General features: G+C 41.4%; 1 protein-coding gene across 2 annotated transcripts in view; it reads right to left on the bottom strand.

The window, feature by feature from the left end:
• Positions 1-23,495, bottom strand: part of dennd5a (DENN/MADD domain containing 5A) — a 257,488-nt gene that overhangs the window by 126,366 nt on the left and 107,627 nt on the right. For both annotated transcript variants that reach the window (XM_072592284.1, XM_072592285.1), the window contains one exon: positions 11,417-11,632. In XM_072592284.1, the coding sequence (XP_072448385.1) occupies positions 11,417-11,632 (216 nt within the window). The remainder of the gene's footprint in view (positions 1-11,416; positions 11,633-23,495) is intronic.

The raw sequence follows: 23,495 nt of genomic DNA, 5'->3' as shown, positions 1-23,495 counted from the left end.
TAAATTGTCGAAAATGCTGGCACTGAGGTTGGCGAAGGTCTTGTCCTCTATTGTAAAGGAGGACCAGACAGGTTTCATTAAGGGTGGCATGTCCTCTAATAACACTAGAAGAGTGCTGAATGGTGTCCAGGTGTACCAGCAAAGGTCAATTCTGGGCTTGGTAGTCTCCCTAAATGCAGAGAAAGCAGTTGACCAGGTGGAGTGGCTTTATCTTTTTTATGTCCTAGAACAGTTTGGTCTTTGGGCGGGGGTGTGTGGTCTTCACCAGGTGGTGGCAGTATTATATAAAGATCCTAAGGCTGTGGTTCTCACTAATAGCATAAGGTCTGACAATTTTAGTATTGGTAGAGGTAGCCAACAAGTTTATGCACAAGTTAAACCCACATTGCCCCCTTTCACCACTACTATTTACATTAGTGATTGAGCCGTTGGTGGAGGCTATCCGGAGGGACCCCCAATATAGTTGCTCTGGAGTGGTATTAGGGGAGTGTAAAAACACCCTTTATGCAGAAGACATCTTCTTTTTCTATCTAATTCAACAATGTCTGTGCCCTGTTTTAATACAAAAGATGAATTCATTTGGCTCATTCTCAGGGTATAAAATCAATTTTATTAACCTTCCAGATTTCAAGAGATATTAATTAAGTCTCCTATTATCCTATGTGAATGATTGGGCTTGCCAGGACTCAAGGTCAATTTGACTGGTCATCAAGGTCTCCCAAGCAAAATGTCCCCTTATTAATTTGTTGTTTATGCACAAGTTAAACCCACATTGCTAACTGACAGAGTTAGCAGTTACTGCCTTTGCTGTTGAATTCATGTATCACTGGACATCGGCATGCATCTGGGAAAATTAAAAAACAGTGAAATTCACAACTGATCTTGGAGGAACCTGTTTGGAGAGGTCAGAGCACTGAAACAGATAAGTGGATGTTTTATGCGTGGTCTTAAAATAAGTCTACAGTAGTGAGTAGTGTGGGCTCTTTCTTGATTATAAGTTTTATTGAGCTATGTCTCTTGATTAAACTTAAAATATAAGCCATAAGTATTCATTTAACCTGTTTTGTAGAGGAATAAGACAGTACTATTTACTGGGTCTGTAGAGTGACAGAAGCAAAAATGGCCCATGGAAGAGTGATATGCTCTGCTTGTCGGGTTACTGAGGATTATATCTGCAATAAATGCTGTTGGTTGCGAATCCGATCGGATCGAATGGATGGGTGGAGAGGCAGTTAGAGGAATTTACAAGAGCAAGGGGATATGATGGAAGGCAGTTATAGGAAGGGGGGCAGGGGAAGTCGCAGATACAGTCACATAGATGGGTTAACTCCAGGATAGGTAAGAGAGGTAGGCAGGTAGTTCAGGAGTCTTCTGTTGCTATCCTCATTTCAAGCAAGTATACTGTTTTGGAAAATGTAGGGGGTGATGAATTCTCAGGGGGACGTAGCACGAACAGCCAAGTTTCTGGTATTGAGACTGGCTCTAAAGTTATAAATTGGAGAAAGGCCAATTTTGACAGAATTAGGCAAAAACTTTCAAAAGCTGATTGGAGCAGATGTTCGCAGGTAAAGGGACAACTGGAAAATGGGAAGCCTTCAGAAATGAAATAACAAGAATCCAGAGAAAGTATATTCCTGTTAGGTTGAAAGGAAAGGCTGGTAGGTATAGGGAATGCTGGGTGATAAAGAAACTGAGATTTTGGTTAAAAGAAGGAAGCATATGTCAGGTATAGACAGGATAGATCAAGTGAATCCTTAGAAGAGTATAAACTCAGTAACAGTATACTTAAGAGAGAAATCAGGAGGGCAGAAAGGGGGCATGAGACAGCTTTTGCAAATAGAATAAAGGAGAATCCAAAGGGTTTTTACAAATACATTAAGGACAAAAGGGTAACTAGGGAAAGATCAGTAAGGCGGCCTTTGTGCAGAGCCGCAGGAGATGGGGGAAGATACCAAACGAGTATTTTACATCAGTATTTACTGTGGAAAAGGACATGGAAGATATAGAATGTAGGGAAATAGATGGTGACATCTTGAAAAATGTCCATATTACAGAGGAGGAAGTGCTGGATGTCTTGAAATGGTTAAAGGTGGATAAGTCCCCAGGACCTGATCAGGTGTACCCAAGAACTCTGCGGGAAGCAAGGGAAGTGATTGGTGGTGCTTTCACTGAGATATTAGTGAGATATATTAGTGGGTGGCACGGTGGCACAGTGGTTAGCACTGTTGCTTCACAGCACCAGAGACCTGGGTTCAATTCCTGCCTCAGGCAACTGACTGTGTGGAGTTTGCACATTCTCCCCGTGTCTGCGTGGGTTTCCTCCAGGTGCTCCGGTTTCCTCCCACAGTCCAAAGATGTGCAGGTCAGGTGAATTGGCCATGCTAAATTGCCCGTAGTGTTAGGTAAAGGGGTAAATGTAGGGGTATGGGTGGGTTGCGCTTCGGCGGGTCGGTGTGAACTTGTTGGGCCGAAGGGCCTGTTTCCACACTGTAAGTAATCTAATCTAATTTGTAGCATCGATAGTCACAGGTGAGGTGCCAGAAGACTGGAGGTTGGCTAATGTGGTGCCACTGTTTAAGAAAGGTGCTAAAGACAAGCCAGGGAACTATAGACCAGTGAGCCTGACGTCGGTGGTGGGCAAGTTGTTGGAGGGAATCCTGATGAACAGGATGTACATGTATTTGGAAAGGCAAGGTCTGATTAGGGATAGTCAACATGGCTTTGTGCGTGGGAAATCATGTCTCACAAACTTGATTGAGTTTTTTGAAGAAGTAACAGAGGATTGATGAGGGTAGAATGGTGGATGTGATATATGTGGACTTCAGGAGGGTATTCGACATGGTTCCCCATGGGAGACTGGTTAGCAAGGTTAGATCTCATCGAATACAGAGAGAACTTGCCATTTTGATACAGAACTGGCTCAAAGGTAGAAGACAGAGGGTGGTGGTGGAGGGTTGTTTTTCAGACTGAAGGCCTGTGACCAGTGGAGTGCCACAAGGATCGGTGCTGAGTCCACTACTTTTCATCATTTATATAAATAATTTGGATGTGAGCATAATAGGTATAGTTAGCAAATTTGCAGATGACACCAAAGTTGGAGATGTAGTGGACAGCAAAGAAGGTTATCTCAGATTACAATGGGATCTTGTTCAGATGGGTCAATGGGCTGAGAAGTGGCAGATGGAGTTTAATTTAAATAAATGTGAGGTGCTGCATTTTGGGAAAGCAAATCTTAGCAGGATTTATACACTTAATGGTAAGGTACTAGGGAATGTTCTGAACAAAGAGACCTTGGAGAGCAGGCTCATAGCTCCTTGAAAGTGGTGTTGCAGGTAGCTAAGATAGTGAAGAAGGCATTTGGTATGCTTTCCTTTATTGGAGTATTGAGTACAGGAGTTGGGAGGTCATGTCACAGCTGTACAGGACATTGGTTAGGCCACTGTTGGAATATTGCGTGCAATTCTGGTCATCTTCCTATCAGAAAGATGTTGTGAAACTTGAAAGGGTTCAGAAAAGATTTACAAGGATTGGGTTGGAGGATTTGAGCTATAGGGAGAGGCTGAACAAGCTGGAGCTGTTTTCCCTGGAGCGTGGGAGGCTGAGGGGTGACCTAAGAGAGGTTTACAAAATCATGAGGGGCATAGATAGGATAAATAGACAAAGTTTTTTCCCTGGGGTGGGGGAGTCCAGAACTAGAGAGCATAGGTTCAAGGTGAGAAGGGAAAGATATAAAAGAGACCAAAGGGGCAGAGGGTGGTACATGTATGGAATGAGCTGCCAGAGGATGTGGTGGAGGCTGGTACAATTGCAACATTTAAAAGGCATCTGGATGGGTATATGAATAGGAAGGATTTGGAGGGATATGGGCCAGGTGCTGGCAGGTGGGACTAGATTGGGTTGGGATATCTGGTTGGCATGGATGAGTTGGACCGAAGGGTCTGTTTCCATGCTGTACATCTCTATGACTCTATGAGGTGAGGACTGTCATGGAGCATTGCAGAAACCCGATTGTCCGTAACATAGTTAAAGCATGGAGAATGATGCGACAAAGCAAGGGTAATTTATATAAACCTTCCATTTTTACTCCCATAGTAGGAATGCCAGGATTTCGGCTAGGATCGATGAATTTTGGCTTCATGTTCTGGAGTCTAGAGGAGTCTCCTGTTTGGGAGACTTTTTTGAGGGGAGGTCATGATGTCTTTCAATCAGCTGAGCCAGAAGTATGAATTGTCCAGTATGGACCTCTTTCATTATTTTCAGATTAGGGATTTTCTATAGAAGAAGACTACATTTACTGGTTAATCCCTATAAATCTGATGTGGAGAGGAGAGTACTTTAGTCCACAGGTACTCTCTCGATCAGAACCCTCTACCATTTACTAGGACGTAGTATCTCAAAGTACACTTGAACGGCTATGCTGGATCTGGACTCAGGAATTGGGGGTATATATCTCGTCAGACCCATGGGAGGATATTTGGAAGAATGAGAGGAAGATTTCAATTTATAATAGAACACAGTCTCTCCACAGGGTCTATATGGGTCCGGAGCAGCTTGCAAAATTTTAAAACGGAACATATCCAATGTGTCCTAAATGTAAAACAGATACTCATTGCTTGTGGTCATGCCACAAGCTTCGTAGGTATTGGGGCACTATATCGAGTGTTTTGGAAGGGATCTTGGGAACCGAGGTCAAGGTAGATCCAGTGTCCCTCCTCTTGGATTTGCCAAATGTCCTCTTTAATGTGCAAGGGAAGAAACTGTTTAATATGCTTTCATATTGTGCGAGGAAGAACATTCTGATGAGCTAGATATTGGAAAATCCCCCAGGACTTTCAGGATGGCGTAGGTTAGTTGTGGAAAATATCCCCCTGGACTTCCTTACAAGTATGGTGCACCAGAAAACTGAACTTTTTTGTAGGATATGGCGGCCCCTTTTGAATTATATGAATGCAGACTTGTCGGCTATATTGATTAGAGCCTTTGTATAGCTGAGAGGGCTGTATCTGGCAGGTGGGGGGCCCCTGAGAGAAAGAATCCCAAATAAATACGGGTTTGCCAACTGACACTCCTGGTGATGGGAAGTTTTGGTGTAATTTAACTTAGTTCAATCTAATTTAATTTAGTCTATTTTGTTTCGTTATTTATTGAATTTTGGTATGGGTATTTTTTTTTCTCTTGTTTGTGAAGTAGAGTAGTAGTTCATTTATTGTTGTTATACTATAAGATTGTTATACTATTTTATAGTAATTTTATAATTTTATTAAAAAATTTAATCTTTTTCATTAAAAAAAAGATACTAGGGTTAAACGTTTGTTTATTTGATTTCTTCAAAAGTATATAAATAGAAACTGGACAGGCAGTTAGTTAGATAGCTAGCATATATTCAAAGTACCATCAGCAGCACAACATATAAACTTTGTTCTCACAGAGACAGACTAGGGCCTGAACTTGATCTGTTGTAGAATCTTAGCAAATTCTTAGTTAAGTGTCAATAGGGAAACATTTACTGAAAAGTGATAATAGCATTTAAAAATTTAGTTTGGCTCTGGAAGAGAACATGTAACAATTGAGCAAACATACTTTAGCATAACACAGTCAATTTCAGTGGGATAAGAATGGACAAGTCTCAACCTGTAAAGTAACAACCAGCTTTTTTTTTAAAGAGGAGCTAGCTTTGGCACAGATGAGGTACAGACAGCAAGATTAAGCTGGGAAAGGAAACGAAACACATAAGAGATATCAAGTTGATATCACAAGTGAAATAAGCAAGCTGAATATACAAAATCCAGAAAGGAAATGTACAGGAAATTAGAGAGACAACAAAAGAGCATGAGAAGCGAAGGGCAACTCGCACAAAAAGGGAATTCAGACAAGTTTTATATGTATATAGATAAGAAGAAGCGTCTTACAGTGCAGTGTTATGTGCCTGCCTCTGGGCGACATGGTGGCACAGTGGTTAGCACTGCTGCCTCACAGCGCCAGAGACCTGGGTTCAATTCCCGCCTCAGGCGACTGACTGTGTGGAGTTTGCACATTCTCCCCATGTCTGCGTGGGTTTCCTCCTCCCACAGTCCAAAGATGTGCAGGTCAGGTGAATTGGCCATGCTAAATTGCCCGTAGTGTTAGGTAAGGGATAAATGTAGGGGTATGGGTGGGTTGCAATTCGGCAGGTCGGTGTGGACTTGTTGGGCCGAAGGGCCTGTTTCCATACTGTAATGTAATCCAGGATCATGGCTCACTTGCTCCAGAGATATATCAGAATAAGTATGAACATTGATTAGGAATCAAAACTGGGCTTTTTCCCAATGTTAATTAGTGACCTGAACTTGAGTGTCATACTTGTAAAAATTGCAGATGATACAAACTTGCAAGTACTCTGAACTGTGAGAAGAACAGCGATAAACCTCAATAGCATATAAACTGGCGCAAAATGCAGACAAAAGACAGATGATATTTAATGCTGAACAAAAAGACCTTGGAGTGCAGGTTCATAGTTCCTTGAAAATATAAGTCTCAAATGCATAGGATAGTGAAAAAGGCTTTCCTTTATTGGTCAGAGCATTGAGTCATAGTAGTTGGGAGGTCATATAGGACATTGGTTAGGACACTTTTGGAATATTTTGTGTAATTCTGATCTCCCTCCGAAAGGAGGATGTTGTGAAACTTGAAAGGGTTCAGAAAAGATTTACAAGGGTATTGCCAGGGTTATAGGGTTTGAACTATAGGGAGAGGTTGAATAGGCTGGAGCTTCAGAGGCTGAGGGGTGACCTTATAGAGGTTTATAAAATCAGGAGGAGCATGGATAGGGTAAATAGACAAGGTCTTTTTCTTCGGGTAGGGGAGTCCGGAATTAAAAGGCATAAGTTTAGGGTGAGAGGGCAAAGGTTTAAAAAGGACCTAAGGGGCAACCTTTCTCATGCAGAGGGTGTGCAGTCGGATGGGTGTGCGGGCGGGTGGGCGTGCGCGGGCGGAGTAATGAGCTGCCATAAGTGGTGGAAGCTGGTACAATTACAACATTTAAAAGACATTTGGATGGGTGTATGAATACGAAGGGTTCAGAGGGATATGGCCAAGTGCCAGCAAATGTGACTAAATTAATTTTGGATATCTGGTCGGGACGGATGAATTGGACTGAAGGGTCTGTTTGCGTGCTGTACATCTCTATGGCTCTATTACTCTAAGTGTGAAATAATGCATCTTGCGAGGAAGAAGTAATGATGATGTAAAGGTCAGTACAACACAAAAAGGTAAAGTCACCATAGTCTTATCAGGCCATAGAGCTGCTCTCCCATTAGAGAGAGGATGATGGTGATGGTTTAACCAGATGACCAATAGGACTATGGCAATTTTACTTTTACCTTTATTCTATTCAGGATGAAGAAAGAGAGATACCTCATGTTAAAGTACACAAGTTGTAGAAGGTGTCAGAGTAGATTTAGAAAATGATCACAAAAGCATAAGAGTCTGGACTTTCTAAACAAACACAAAGAGAAAGCAAGCAAGTTACAATGGATCTTAAGGAAGAATAAGCAAGTTTTTCAGAAGGTGCAGAAAAGATACATCAGAATGGTTCCCATGATGCAAGATCTCAGTTGCAAGGATAGATTTTAGATGCCGTGGTTGGTCGCCTTAGAGAAAAGAAAGAAGAGGTTTGATTTGAGGGGTTCAAAATCATGAGCAATCCGAATAGAGAGGAATTGTTCCCACTGGAAAAAATTTGAAGAGGAGGAGCTTATCAATGTAAGGACATTGGCAGAAGGACCACAGTGTTCCTCACACCATCAGCTACAAACATATTAGTATTATGAACACTACCCAGAGTCACGGTGCAGCTTCTGAGCTAAAAGGTCAACAGTAAACATGATCTTCTCCCTTCGCCAACTGCAGGAGAAGTGCAGAGAAAAGAAAATGCCGCTGTATGTCGCTTTCATTGACCTCACCAAGGCGTTCAACCTGGTCAGCAGAAACTACCTTTTCGAGATTCTCCTAAAGATTGGCTGACCACTGAAACTACTGAGCATGAGAGAATCCTTCCACAGTAACAGGAAGGGGACAGTGCAGTTCAACGGCAGCTCTTCTGAGCCATTTGACATCCGCAGTGGCATTAAACAAGGCTGCGTCCTCGCTCCCACACTCTGGGATTATTTTTGCTGTGCTCCTGAAACATGCCTTTGGTGCCGCAATGGAGGGAATTTATTTGTGCACGAGATCAACCTGACCGGCCTTACAGCCAAGACAAAGGTAAGCGCAGCACTCATCAGGGACATGCTGTTTGCCGTTGATGCTGTAGTTGCAGCACACACCCAGCAGGAACTCCGGTTACTGATAGACCACCTGTCACACACTTGCAAGGATTTCAGGCTGACTACCAGTCTGAAGAAGACGAGCATCCTGGGGCAGGACATAGAGGCACTGCCAGTCATCACCATCAACTACAAACTCAATGTCATCCATCAGTTTACTTACCTTGGCTCTACCATCACTGATAACACAGAGATCGACAAGAGAATCAGGAAAGCAGCCTCAACTCTTGCTCACCTCACGACTTGAGCATGGACAAATTCCATGCTGACAATGAAAACAAAAACGTCAGTCTACAACGCCTGCATCATAAGGACACTGCTGTATGGCAGTGAAACGTGTACTACATATGCCAGACAGGAGAGAAGACCACTTGGAGTATCCACCATATCCTGGGCATATCCTGGCAAGACAGTGTCCTAGCAGCGGTCCTATCTCGTGCTGGCCTTTCCAGCATGTACACTCTTCTCAGGCAGCATAGACTGCATTGGCTGGGCCACGTCCACCACATGGAGGATGGTTGCATCCGAAAGGATATTCTCTACTGAGAGCTTGCATCCGGGAAGAGACCCACTGGGCATCCCCAACTGCACTACAAGGATGTCTGCATGAGGGACATGAAGGCACTTGATATCGTTACGGAGTCCTGAGAATGGCTTGCAGCTGACTGCGCAAGATGCAGAAGCACCCTGAACCAACACCTCAAAACAGAGGAAAAGAAGCTGATGAGCGGTGCAGCAGACAAGCGGGCACAAAGGAAGTACAGCAGTTCTAGCAAATCAACGACCACATACAGATGTGACCTCTGCAACCTGGACTGTCACTCCAGCATTGGTCTCTTCAGTCACAAGTGACATTGCTTCAGGGAAGCAGAAAGCCAGAACAACAAGGATACAACCCATGGTCAGCCATGACCAAAAGGGGCCTCACTATAAGGTTAACATGGAAGTTTTCATGAAATTTGCACTTAATATACTCAGTGATAAATACATTTGGCAAATTTGGTGGCTAACGGACACTTAGGAAGCACTTAAATGTGCCATATAAATGTAATTCTTATTAGGATACATTTTCAACAGGGTTTCCATTCAGGCGTTATTTAAATTACATGCAAAGAGCACTCCAGTAACTTGCTACCATTCACAGGTTGCCATATCCCTAATTTCCTGGGTCAACTTAATTTAGATTAGATTAGGTTAGATTTCCTACAGTGTGGAAACAGGCCCTTTGGACCAACAGGTCCACACCGACCCTCCGAACAGTAACCCACTCAAACCCCTTTTCCCTCTGACTAATGCACCTAATTGACTATTTAAGCATGGCCAATTCACCTAACCTGCACATCTTTGGACTGTGGGAGGAAACCAGAGCACCCAGAGGAAACCCATGCAGACACAGACAGAATGTGCAAACTCCACACAGACAGTCACCTGAGCTTGGAATCGAACCCGAGACCCTGGTGCTGTGAGGCAACAGTGCTAACCACTGAGCCACCATGCCACCCCAATATATAACGTATGTGAGATTCTAACTGAGAAGGACCTGGCATTACGATATTACTGAGTCGGGGAGGGTAGGTATCAGTTGCTTTTAATCTATAATGGTAAATGAGAGGAATTATGAATATTTTAGCATTTGCTAACACTGGACAATAAAATATCTTGAGAACTCCACGATGGCATAGAATCATGTAATCCATGGCATACAATCTGTAGGCAGTCAATCTTTTTTATAATTCATGTGACATTTTATAAATTCCTACTTTGGAAATATAATCAGTCTGACTCAAGATTGGAAAACATATGGACTCTAACCTCACACCTTTAATGGATTGTCTGAGCTGAGATAGTCACCTTTTTTAATAAAACCTAAAATTATCTCAGGAATCTGACTTGAAAGTAGTTCTGGAGTTTGCTTATTAATGAATCGAAACCTGCAACCCATTCTAAAAGATGAAGGACTTAAGAGCAAACTAGGTTTGTTCAAAATATTGCACAGTATGCTCTTTTGCTATAAATTGTGTCCTATGAGCTTACTCCACTAGCTACCTGATGAAGGAGCAGTGCTCCAAAAGCTCGTATTTCCAAATAAACTGATTAGACGATAACCTGGTGTTGTGTAATTTTTAACTTTGTCCACTCCAGTCCAATACCGGCACTTTCACATCATAGAACTACAGTGAAGAGGCCCTTGAGCCCATCCAGACTGTACCACCAAAAAGATCTATACTAGCTTCACTTTCCAGTGCTTGCCCCATAGCTTTGAATATCAAGACATTTCAAGTGCTCATCAAAGTATTTTTTAAAGGTTCTCTACTAACCTCTACTAACCTCCCAAATAGTGCATTCCCGACCTCTATCACTTATGGGTGAAAAATATTTTCTTCAAGTCCCCTCCAAATCTCCTGCTTGTGCAATACATTCACAAGCAAGATGTTGGTCTTTAACCTAGTGCAAATTTGTGTAACACTGAAAACTCTCTGTTGTAGAATTCCTGCATAAATGAAAATAATAATAAAATTAGTCACTCCAGGACATTCAGGATTGATAGGGGACAGAAGTGCTGGTGACAGTGGCACCTTATGGTGCATGTTAACTATAAGTATTCTTGCAGATGGCACAGCACCCAGTGCTTTCCTGGTGATTCTGAGCAAAGTTCTTCTGCTTAATCCAAGGTGATCTACCTTTACCTTTAAATATAGATGCAAAGCTGCTATTGCTTGAGCATAATCTGCCTTAGTAATATTTTACATATTTTTAATCCAAAAACAGGTTTACAAAAATATAGTGTCAAAACATACAAGATCAAAGCCTTCTCTGCCATTCAGTATTGAGAAAGGTGGGGATAATTACAGAGGTTAATAAAGAAAACATTATTTTTCTCAGTTTTGGAGAAAGGTTTTAGCAGTCTAGCTCATAAAATTCCTTCCCAATCTGAGATGCTACTTTCAGAAGTGTGATAACTACAACAAAACTGGAGAACAAAAATTGGAGAATAAAGTACATCTCATAAAAATCTAACACCATAATGACTTCAACATCTATAAAGTTGCATGCATACCTTCACCTTCCACTTAAGTAATTCTTAACAAATAGCACAATTCATGTTAACTCACCTTATCAAAGTTCTGCATCTGTTCCCGGTTGCTGAACCAAGATTCCTTGTCTTGGTTTGGCTGAATTACAAACACCTCATAATCTGCAAACATTTGAGTAAAACGATTGGCAAAGATTTCCCGGATCTGGATGTTAAGCTGATGAATCTTCAGCTCCTCCTTGTCACAATGAACCTTCAAATCTTTGTTACTTCCAGCTTCGTCTCTTACTTCCAGCTGCAAGAATATAACAAGAAATCAATCAATCATATCTTAAGTTTACCACATGCTGAAGCTACCTCGATGTCACTGCTGGAAATATTTAGCAATTGTTTCCGATTAATGAATGTGTTGAAGGACTGTTATTCATTTAAAGAATAGCCAGTAGCATTTTTGACACTTGCAAACATTACATACAATTTTGAACCATACCACATATTGGCAGAAAAAGGTTCCATTGAGACAAAATGTTCAATCTGGATGAAAGATACATTTTTACTATTTTATGACATATCAACATCACACAACACTCTGGACAAAAGTAGAACAATTTTGAGGTCATGTGAAAATTAACTTCTATTAAAAAATAAAAGTTAAATGTGTAATAAACTTTGGGAGAAGATTTGTAGCTCGGGTGCTCGTTGTTGTGGTTCTGTTCACCGAGCTGGGAATTTGTCTTGCAAACGTTTCGTCCCCTGTCTAGGTGACATCCTCAGTGCTTGGGAGCCTCCTGTGAAGCGCTTCTGTGCTGTTTCCTCCGGCATTTATAGTGGCCTGTCTCTGCCGCTTCCGGTTGTCAGTTCCAGCTGTCTGCTGTAGTGGCCGGTATATTTGGTCCAGGTCGATGTGTTTGTTGATAGAGTCTGTGGATGAGTGCCATGCCTCTAGGAATTCCCTGGCTGTTCTCTGTTTGGCTTGCCCTATAATGGTAGTGTTGTCCCAGTCGAATTCACGTTGCTTGACATCTGTGTGTGTGGCTACTTAGGATAGCAGGTCGTGTCGTTTCATGGCTAGTTGGTGTTCATGGATACGGATCGTTAGCTGTCTTCCTGTTTGTCCTATGTAGTGTTTTGTGCAGTCCTTGCATGGGATTTTGTACACTACATTGGTTTTGCTTAGCTGGAACTGACAACCGGAAGCGACAGAGACAGGCCACTATAAATGCCGGAGGAAACTGCACAGAAGCGCTTCACAGGAGGCTCCCAAGAACTGAGGATGTCACCTAGACAGGGGACGAAACGTTTGCAAGACAAATTCCCAGCTCGGTTAAATGTGTAATGTTTGTGACTGAACAAGATGACTAACTTGCTTTCCATTGATAAGGATGTGCTACATTCATTAAAATTAGTGAGAAAAAAATTAGAATTAAATAAATCTTATATGAAACAAGATGTAGATCATTTCAAAGAAGACTCTGTTCCTATAAAATCCAATTGATTCAATCAACGCTGGTGAAATAAGATTCCCATGAATCATAGTCAGAATAAAATAAATCACAGAAAATCTGATACCACAACAGAAGCAATGCAGAATTCAATGCTTTGCAATCAGTTACACATTCTTTTTCAGATAGTTTCCAAATACTTGCAAAATTATCTATTTCTCTTGCAGCTTTTAATTAATAGCTTTGTTCACTTTGGGTCAAATGCAGAAGACTGGAATTTTTAAAAAATTTTCAAAGTGGAAACTGATGGTCTTCCAGTGCAACAAAAATTCAAATATGTGTACTGAATACAATTCATGTTCAAATATGTGTACTGAATACAATTCACAGTTCTGAATATTGATTAATTTTATTATTGATTAGATGATAGGAAAAAATAAGTATCTTTAAGAAAATGCCAAGAACCTCTTAAAAAAATACTGAACAATTAAATTCAAACAGCCTTCATAAATGATTGATTAAATTTGGATTAGAGAGAGCACATAAAATTAAATAGATCATATATTTTTCTCATTTAAATCCTCATGAACCTTGATTTGTTTATAGAATTGTGCACTTTCATTAAGGTGAAAAATCCAGGCTCCAATCATACGTCCTAATGGCTTTTTGTTCTCTGAATTCTTCATCTCTCTCTATCGCAACTCATCCCATATACCACCACCCACAATGATCCAAAGTGCCAAATTATGCCAAGTTACAGGTACATAGATGCTACTCACACTCTGCCATCCAACTTACTGATTCTCACTTCTGAATCCAAACAGCAAATGTTGGCTGCTTCAAATGTGTGGGTGCAGGAAGAAATAACAGCCCAGCTGGCACAAACACAAATGTTTCAAGAGAAATCTCTAAATACTAACAAAAACAGAAATTGTTGATTTCCATTCTCAAAAAAAAGTACAGAGCTCAACTATTGCACGTCCACAATTGACCTAGCTACGGTTTACAGCTCAGACAGGCCTGAGTTATGTTTAAATGTTTGATACCAAGATAACACTATAAAGCCACTTATTGTAATACAGTTTGAGGGAAAAAGACACTTATTACAACCTTTTAAAAATACAAAATGTAATATCTCCACAGAGTCCAGTATCCCATCACCCTTTATTTACACATCAACAGCCTTTGACTATAGTGCTGCCTCATACAGAATCAGGCACTAGAGTGTCAGAATCTCGAACACTCACACTTTTTACATGGCAGCTAGGGTTCCTTGATTGGAGCTGTCAATCTGGTCCAGTCATGGAACTCATATTCTATGAGGTCCAGCTGGCTAACCTTGTTGCACTGTCTACACATAATGACATTTTAAATGATAAAAATAGTTGACAGTTGACATTGAATCAAAGTAGAAGCAGTGTCTTCTGCTGGTTAATAATAATACGTGCTACATAATTGCTTCCTTAAAAAAATATGTACAATTTCTTAAACAACTATCAAAAAGTGATTCATAAACTCCATAAACAACTATTGGCCAATAAGGACCCATCATCTTATTACAACTCAGGTGTTTGGTATGTATTATCCAACCATATTCTCATCTTCCCAAGTACTCTTGTGATCTAGTGATGCTGAACTGCTTGTTGACAAAAGAGGTAGAAGTCTGAAAGTAAACATTCTGACATACATGAGTTAACAAAAAGAACTTAACTCATTTGGAATTTTTTTTTAGAAAAGTTTCACTAACTACACAATTCTGGAAAGAAATAACGGATAACTGTCTTCACGAGGTATATATCATTCAGATTTCCTCTATGCCATCTCTTCAACAACACAGTTATTCATATATGGCTAGAAATATTTTCAATGTTAATATCCAATATAATCTGAAGGAATGCCTGAGACATATTGAAAAGAGGGAACATGTGATGGATATATTAATTAAGGGTCAATTGGGTGTGAATTGGTTGTATAAACATGGGAGCTGTGACATATGAGTTATTGATGAGAAGTGCTAAAAAGTAGCATCAAATTTAGAGGAAAAAGCATAAAATTGTGCAAAGACAAGTGATACATCAGAAGACTGATAGAAAATAAACCAGCAAAGAATGACTAAAATATTAATAGGGAGGGGAAGAACAGAGTTTGAGAAAAAGCTAGCCAGAAATAGAAAAGTAAATTATAAAAGTTTGATAAGTGGCTGGCTCCTAATCCACCTAATTCTCTGTTCTTAAAAAGGTGTATTACAAAAAGGTGTAGCGGGACACTTAAGATAAATTTACAGTAATCAGATTTAATATAGTTTTGTGAAAGGGAAATCATATTTAACCAATCAATTGAAGTTTTGAGAGGAAGCACTTTGTACTGGAGATGAAGATTAACCAAAGAATGTACTGCACTTTGATTGCCAGAAGGTGTTTGATAAAGTGTCAGATCAATGATTCGTCAAGATAACAAAAGCTCATAGTGTAAGAGTTAACATATTAGCAAGAATTAAAGATTGACAAGCTAACAGGAAGTAGCAAGTAGGTTTAAATGGGTCCTTTTCAGGTTGAAAAGATGCAACAAGTAGTGTGCCACAGGAATCAGATCTAGGACCTCAACAGTTTATAATTTATACAAATGGATTGGATGAAGGGAAGGAAGGTATGGTTACTAAATTTGCTGATGAAAAAACAATAAGTAGTAAAGTAAGTTGTGAAGAGGATATAATGAGACTACAAAAAGTCATTGAAAAGTTGAGTGGTAACTGAATTGCAAATGGAGTATTTGAGGAAATGTGAAATTATCCATTTTGGCAGGAAGAAGGGAAAAAAGCATATTAATTAAATAGAGAGACTTCAGAGTGTTATGATGCCCTGCTGTATATTCACAAAAGCAAGCAGGTAGCTACAGCAAGTAATAAGGTAAGGTGATAGAGTGTTATAGACTCAAGTATGTACAGCACAGAAACAGACCTTTTGATCCAACTTGTCCATGCCGACCTGCTATCCGAAACTAACCTAGTCGCATTTGCTAGCACTTGGCCCATATCCCTCTAAATCCTTCCTATTCTTATGTTGTAATTGTACCAGCCTCCACCACTTCCCCTGACAGCTCATTCCATATGCACACACCCTCTGTGTGAAAAAATTGTCATTAGGTCCCTTCTAAATCTTTCCCCTCTCATCCTAAACCTATTCCCTCGAGTGCTGGACTCCCCCACCCCAGGGAAAAGACCTATTTAACCTATCCATGCCCCTCATGATTTTATAAACCTCTATAAGGTCACCTCTCAGCATCTGATGCTCCTGGGAAAACCGCCCTAATACTAAAGTAGGGAATTTACGTTTCAGTTATACAGGGCACAGATCAGACCATACCTGGTTTATTGTGAGCAGAATTTAAGGAAGAATGTAAATGTATTGGAAGCAGTTCGAAGATGATTTATTGGACTAATACTTGTAAAATGGGTTGTCTCATGAAGCAAGGTTGGACGAGCTAGCCTTATATCTGCATGGAATTTGGAAGAGTAAGAGGCAAATATTAAAATGCAAGATTCTGAGGATTCAAGATGGCGGCAATCTCGGAGGATCACGTTGCAGAGCTCTGCACTGTAGCACAAGTGGGACGAAGTTCTAACCACCAAACCCATACCATTGCGATATCCTGGGACTCTGGAAAGGTCATTAAGCCCCAGGAAATTGTGGAAAATCAACTTATCTGTGTTTTCACCCTCCAGGGATACCAAAGGAGGGAGGAGGAGCGTCCAAGGCAGGCCGGCATCCCAGACTGTAGGATCTTCAGACTCGATTACTTACCAGGCCCTGGTGAAGGAGCTCAAAAGATCTTGCGAGATGTTGGGTAAGCAGATAGAGAAGCTGGCCCTGATCTCTATCATGCTGTAGAAGCATGAACAGCAGCTGGGAGACCTGGGAGGAAGGACGGATGAAGTTGAACACAGAGTCACAGTGGTAGAAGCTGATAGCAGTTCCTCCAAGGATAGGTTCCAAATACTGGAGACGCAGGTCCATAATTTGCGTGATCAAGTTGGATGATCTTGAGAACAGGGGCAGGAGAAACAATATTCAGATCCTCAGTCTGCCAGACATTAAGTGGCCAACGGAATTGGAGGACTGGTTGCCAAAATTCCTCAACTTGGAGGCTGAAATGAGAGGCTTAAAAATTGAGAGGGCTCACTGGGTTATGGCAGAGAGGTCAGGTCTGGCTCAACATCCTTGTCCTCTCTTGGTGTGGTTTCATCATTATAGAGATAAAGGAGAGAATTGTGGATGCTTCCAGAATCCAGGAGAAGGATCTGAAGGTCCTAATTTAAGAGGGCTCTAAGATCATGTTTTTCCAGGACTTCTCAACAGCGATGATCCAGAAAAGAAAATCCTATGACGGTGTCAAAAGAAGACTGAGGTAGCTTGGGATCCAATACTTTCTGAGGTATCCATCGGTGCTTAAGATGGATCCGTACATTTCTTTGACACATTGGAGAAGGCAAGAGACTTTGTGGACAAATTAATCTGAACAATTTAGTATGTACAAATAGTGTTGTTTGGCTATGTCTTTGTTTTTTCTTTAAAAAACAGAGGAAGCCCGGTTGTGGCTTTCTTTTCCCATTTTTTGTTGTTGGTAATAATCTGGTGTAAACTATGTTTAGTTGCGGTTGAGATATGTACTTTCAATTTCTAAGCTAAGTTAAACCAAAGGTGGATGGGATATTTACCCCTCTTTTTTTAACATTGCTATTCACATGAACTATTTTCTTTTGGTGCGGTGCAGCTCTAGCTAGGAGGGGGGAAAATGGTTGGGATGGCTAGATGCCTACTTAAGGGTAGTTTATACCTGGTACAGGTATTCAAATGCCTGGGCTGCAGGATGGGAAATTGGGTTTTGGGATGGGTAGTTGCCCCCTTTGGACAGGGATGAGTTCCCCTATTCAGCATCTTTGGTGCTTTATATGTTGGTTTGCTTTTTGGTTTTTGTTGTATATAGTCTTTGTTTGCTTTGTAGGTTTGCTAACTGTAGTGGTTTTAGTTTATGTAGTTTTTATGTTTGATGGATCTTGCATCATTAAGGCTCGGTGATTTGTGGTTCCTCCTCTCTGGAATTTAAATGTTACTGCAGAAAGTTATGTCTTATGACTTGATTAAACAGTGTACCCGGAATATTAAAGGGAGTCACTCACCAATTAAGAGGAAGAAGGTACTTTTGAGTCTTAGAAAGAGAAGATGGATATTGCTTTGTTACAGGAGACACACTTGGATGATAGGGAGTATTTGAGACTACAACAGAATGGCTTTGATTGGGTTTACTTTTCATCTTTTAATACCAGAGGTAGGGGAGTGGCCATATTGGTAAGGAGGAATTTTCCACTTAAGTTACTAGAGTGTCTTAAGGACACAATTCTCAAAGCCCTGATAACCGGGAAGAATACGGTGTTTTAATTTTTTTATTGCTCTCAGGCCCATCTCCTCAAATTTTTGGTAGATGCAATCTCTAAATTGATCAGTCTCGAGTCCTGCCTTATCATTATAGGGGGAGATTTTAGTTGTATCATGGTTCCCCCAGTAGACTGGTTGCCCAAAGGCCCCCCGAAACCCTCTGTACAAACTAAACAATTAGTGGATCTGTGTGTGGAGTTAGGGCAAGTGGACATCTGGAGACATCTCCACCCTACAGACAGGGATTTTACGTTTTCTCCAATCCACACAGATGCGACACCAGGGGTTGATTTTTTTCTCACCCCGTGGCATTTGGTGGCACCATTTGGTACGATTGGTAATACTACCATGACCAATCATGCTGCAGTGTACCTGATGGTTAAGATTAAGGACGTTACAATGGGTCGGAGGCACTGGCAAATGGATCCCTTTATCCTCAAGGAGTATTTCTCGAGGGAATTTCGGACGTTCCTAATCATTAATTCAGGCTTGGTTAGTAGCCCATCCATCCTTTGGGAAACTGCCAAAGCCAGGGGGTTAGTTATTTCCTACTTCCAGTAGGAAGCGGCAGAAAGGCAAGCAGCAACATCTCCTCGCAGCATGGTTGAAGATAGCCAAGAAGGCTTATTTTGACAGGCCCTTGTTGGTGAAGCTAGAGAGGATTACGGTGCTGCAATCTGCATTGAATTCCATGCTTATGCAGAGAGCAAAAAAGGAGCTTATTTTTGCAAAGCAATGGTTATATGAGCATGGTGACAGGCTAGGAAAGATTAATGTGGCATTATGTGTCTGATTATATGCTGATTTTTTCAAGGGGTTCCACTTTAAAGAATCTACACATTACATATCCTCCTGTCTGTTAGGGAAAAAGCAGCAGACATGGAAACAAGATGCCAACAACACATGGTGACAAGATGCAAACAATACATGGTGCTAAGGTTAGATAACGGTTTAAAGCTTTCAGCAGGATGCCATATCTGAAAGTTGCATAATGAAGTCATTAATGGTAGCCAGCAAGTTAAGAAGAATCTTGAGGAATCTCTTTTTGACCTTTAGATCATTGGTAACCTATCAGTGTTTCAGAGTTCATGTAGACTGCTGAGTTCCCCAAACTGTTTGAGCATCTTCTAGGACAATGTTGAATTTGCAAAAGGCAGTGTGAGCACAACTCTTCTCAGTAGACCTATGTGCAATGAGGGAGAGTGGGTATGTAAGCCACCCATTATACATTTTCCTCACTTGAATGGCAGGGCTCTCCTTTGAAAAAGTTGTACAGGGAATGAAGATTTCCAACTGCAAAATGATGTGCATAGTCCATATACATTGTGTTTAACCACAGGGGTGTCTACATGAAAATGTAACATCTTGGCTGCAGTCATGGAGTCATAGAGTCATAGAGATATACATCAACATTGTAGTTCAAAATTCCTCACAACTACCCACAGTCAAAAGTCCATCATTTGGGAGAGATGAAAAATGCTTGGTCACTATAACTTCTGTCATCCGTGGGATTCTGCTCATAATGTCATCCAGTATGGAAACTGATCCTTCGGCCCAACTAGTCCAGGCTGACCATGTTCCCACCTGCCTACATATGGCCCATATCCCTCCAAACCTTTCTATTCATCAACTTATCAAATGTCTTTTAAACATTGTTACTGTAGCTGCAACCACCACTTTCTCTGGCAGTTCATTCCACATACAAATTATTCTGCGTAAAAAAATGTTTCCTCTCATGTCCTTTTTAAAATCTTTCTCCTCTCACCTTAAAAATATGCTGCCTAGTTTTGAACTTCCCTATCAGAGGCAAACATTCCCTATCATTCACTTTATCTATGCCTCTCATGATTTTATAGATCTCAATAAAGTTACCCCTCAAACTCCCACACTCCAGTGAGAAAAGTCCCAGCCTTTCTAGTCTATTTTTATATCTCAAACTCTCCATTCCTGGCAACATCCTGGTAAATCTTTTCTGAACCCTCCAGATTAATAATATCCTCCCTATAACAGGGCAACAAGAACTGCATGCACAGTACTCCCGAAGAGACCTTTACCAATGTCCTGCACAGCCTCAACATGACATCCCAACTCCTGTACTCAAAGGTCTGAGCAATGAAGGTAAGCACGCTAATTGCCTTCTTAACCACCCTGTCTACCAGTGGCACAAATTTCAAAGAATTATGTACCTGAACCCTTCTCTCACATGGTTGTGATTTAACCAGATCTGACACCAAATCTTTGATTTAAAAAAAAAGGGCGGCACAGTGGTTAGCACTGCTGCCTCACAGTGCCAGAGACCAGAGTTCAATTCCTGCTTCAGGTAACTCTGTGTGTGGAGTTTGCGCATTCTCCCCGTGTCTGCGTGGATTTCCTCCGGGTGCTCCGGTTTCCTCCCACAATCCAAAAATGTGCAGGTTAGGTGAACTGGCCATGCTAAATTTCCCGTAGTGTTAGGTGAAGGTGTAAATGTAGGGGAATGGGTCTGGGTGGGTTACGCTTTGGCGGGTCGGGGTGGACTTGTTGGGCCAAAGGGCCTGTTTCCACACTGTAAGTAATCTAATCTAATCACAAAAACTATAGTACAGCAGACATTTAATAGTGCAAGCGAACATATATTTCCAAAAGTAAAAAATTATTTACAGTGATGTTTCACCTGTGGCACCCTCAGTATGTTTTCTTCTTCCTCTGCCTCCTACTGCATTAAGGTGCAGTCCAGATACCTGAAACTGGAGTGGATGAATCTTGCTCTGAGGTTGGACCTGTTGGCAAGGGATGAATGGGCAGTTGTCCCCTGGTAACTTTGGGCTTACAGTGTTAGGCTTGTTGAGAGCTGCCTGCCTAGAAGCAGGCTTACCCTCGTTAACTTGAAAGTTTTGGGATTATAATCAGTTGCGGAGGGAATCTCTGCAGAGTCCTGAAAAGAAACTTCGGGGGATTCTTGTACATAGTTCCTCCTCCCCTTGGGTGTCAACTGGCACCACAGCAGAAGGGGCATCTGAAGCGAGGTCAAGGTGCTTGATTTCCATTGTGCCTTGCCATAAATGCTGACCACTTACAGTTAAAGCAATGACATTTAGGTCTGTTTGCATATCTGGCAGATACTGAAGTTGGCTTTCCATGGCATTCACCAACCTGTCCGTGGATGTAGCCAGACACATGATATACACATCACTTTACTGATAACTTTGATTGACTCCTCCATATTTCAATGCAAATTACTAAATGCGCCTGACAATCTTGCCCATTGTCTTTGTGCAGTTCAACCAAGTCATTAATACTCAAGAACAGGAGATAGGCCCCTGCCTGAGGCTGAGCAGGTGCCTGGTCTCCAGTAGTCCTTTAAGTAGAAGAGATTTGTGGTGTTTTATTCTTGATCAGCTGCAGCAACATATCAGTTATGTGCATAACACATGGTGCTCCTGAGTCTAATCTGGTTAGGACAGCCAGCGAGGTGAAAGTCTTTGAGCTGGTGAAAAGGTGAAACCCTTGCTCAAACACCCTCTAAAGTGTAAATAGTTTTCTCAGAAGGTGGAGGTGGACCCCAGGGTCTCTGGTGTTTGTCTATTTGCAGAGGTTCGCTGGGTGTCACTAATGCCCGTGTGAGAAGAAAGGGATTTAGTTGTGTAAGAGGGATAAAAGTTTGTGCAGATTAAGAACGGGTTAGTATGTGTTAATAGGGCAGTAGTGTAGCATAGCATAATGAAGCTAACTGGTTTGTTGGCCATTTAACTCTTCCTGCCCCCACATAAGCATAGTGCACGTCTCTAGCCAAATCCAGTACTCTGTCCTAACATGGAATGCGGAGTCTGTTGTCTGCCAACTCCTGACTCTTCCTGTACTTCTTGGCCCATTTGTAGGCCAGTTTTTGCTGAAGGGAAACTGGGTGCAGGATAAAATGATGGAAGTAGTTGGAAGAGCATTTTATGATGAAGTATGAATAGGAGGGAGTAAAGTGTTCCCAAAGAGTAAACAGGAAGTGCAAAAGGTAGGAGGAATTTATAATTTGGGAAGATGAGGGGGTGACAGCTGCTGAGTAGGCATGATGCATGCAATAGGGACAGTTGTAGTCTATGAGCCTTGGTAAGAGACATGTGCAGTGGCAGAGTTAAAATGAATAGTGGCCCTGCAAATGTGAGGTAGCAGAGAGAAGATGGTAGCACCCACCCTTGCAGAGTGCAGAAGAACATTGTACTCCTTCCTGCACTGAAAAGTATTGTGCTATATCTGGCACAAAGCACTGACCCAGGCTGCAATTTGGGTCCAGTCCAGCTTGGTCTCATGACATGGTGTCTCTCTCTCTCTCTCTCTCTCTTCCCCTCCCCTACCCAACCACCAATGCCTTCAGGTTTGATCTGTGAAGCTTTCGTCCCTCAGGGAGCAAGCTTTCCTTTTCTCAACACCAAGTCCACAATGATAATGGCCAAGCACTATATTGTTAGCTCCTGGCTTGCAGCATCTGAAGTGGTATACAGCTGGGATTCAAAAACTGCACCAAGAGGGTCAAGCCAGAAGATCCCAAGAGTAGTGAGTATTTCTGCATCTAACCATGTGACTGCCCACACAGCCATGAAAGTTCCTGGTTGCATAATTCATCAGATGAACAATGGTAGCTTATGCAAGGGAAGTCACTCCAAGACTTGGCAGACCAAGCACCATCAATCTCACTTGACAGAACACATTAACTGAAAATGGGAAAATTCCGGGTAAAGTTTGGGTTGCAATTAAAAGATTTGTCAGTCATCGACTTCTATTTCATGAAATGGGATATCTAAAAAAATTTCATAGAATTTGGGTGTTACTAGCTTGGCTAAGATTTATTACTCAATCCTGATGAAGGGCTCCTGCCCAAAACATCACTTTTCCTGCTCCTCAGATGCTTCCTGACCTGCTGTGCTTTTCCAGCACCACTCTAATCTTAATTCTGATCTCCAGCATCTGCAGTCCTCACTTTCACCCAAGATTTATTACTTGCTAATGGCAATGATGGTGAGCTGCTTTCTTGAATAGCAGCTGTCCGTGGGGTGTTGGGACACCAGCAGTACTGCTCGAAAAGGAGTTTCAGGATTTTGACCCAGTGATAATGAAGTAATAGAAATATAGTAAATTTGAGCCAGAGAACATGCATATTTCAAATAGCTAACAAGTGCTTAGAGTAGCAATCAGAATTTTCAACTCACTATCGCAATCACCAGCTACAAAACGTCAGAAAGAAAACCTCAGTGTCTATTCTATTTTAAAACTCATAAATCACAAACCTGATGCAATTACAAAGAGCAAAAGGTAA

The sequence above is a fragment of the Chiloscyllium punctatum genome, chromosome 22 (assembly GCF_047496795.1).
Source record: "Chiloscyllium punctatum isolate Juve2018m chromosome 22, sChiPun1.3, whole genome shotgun sequence".
In the NCBI taxonomy this organism is placed as follows: Eukaryota; Metazoa; Chordata; class Chondrichthyes; order Orectolobiformes; family Hemiscylliidae; genus Chiloscyllium; species Chiloscyllium punctatum.
The sequence above is the reverse complement of the archived record's forward strand: the minus strand, read 5'-3'. Positions and strand labels throughout refer to the sequence as shown.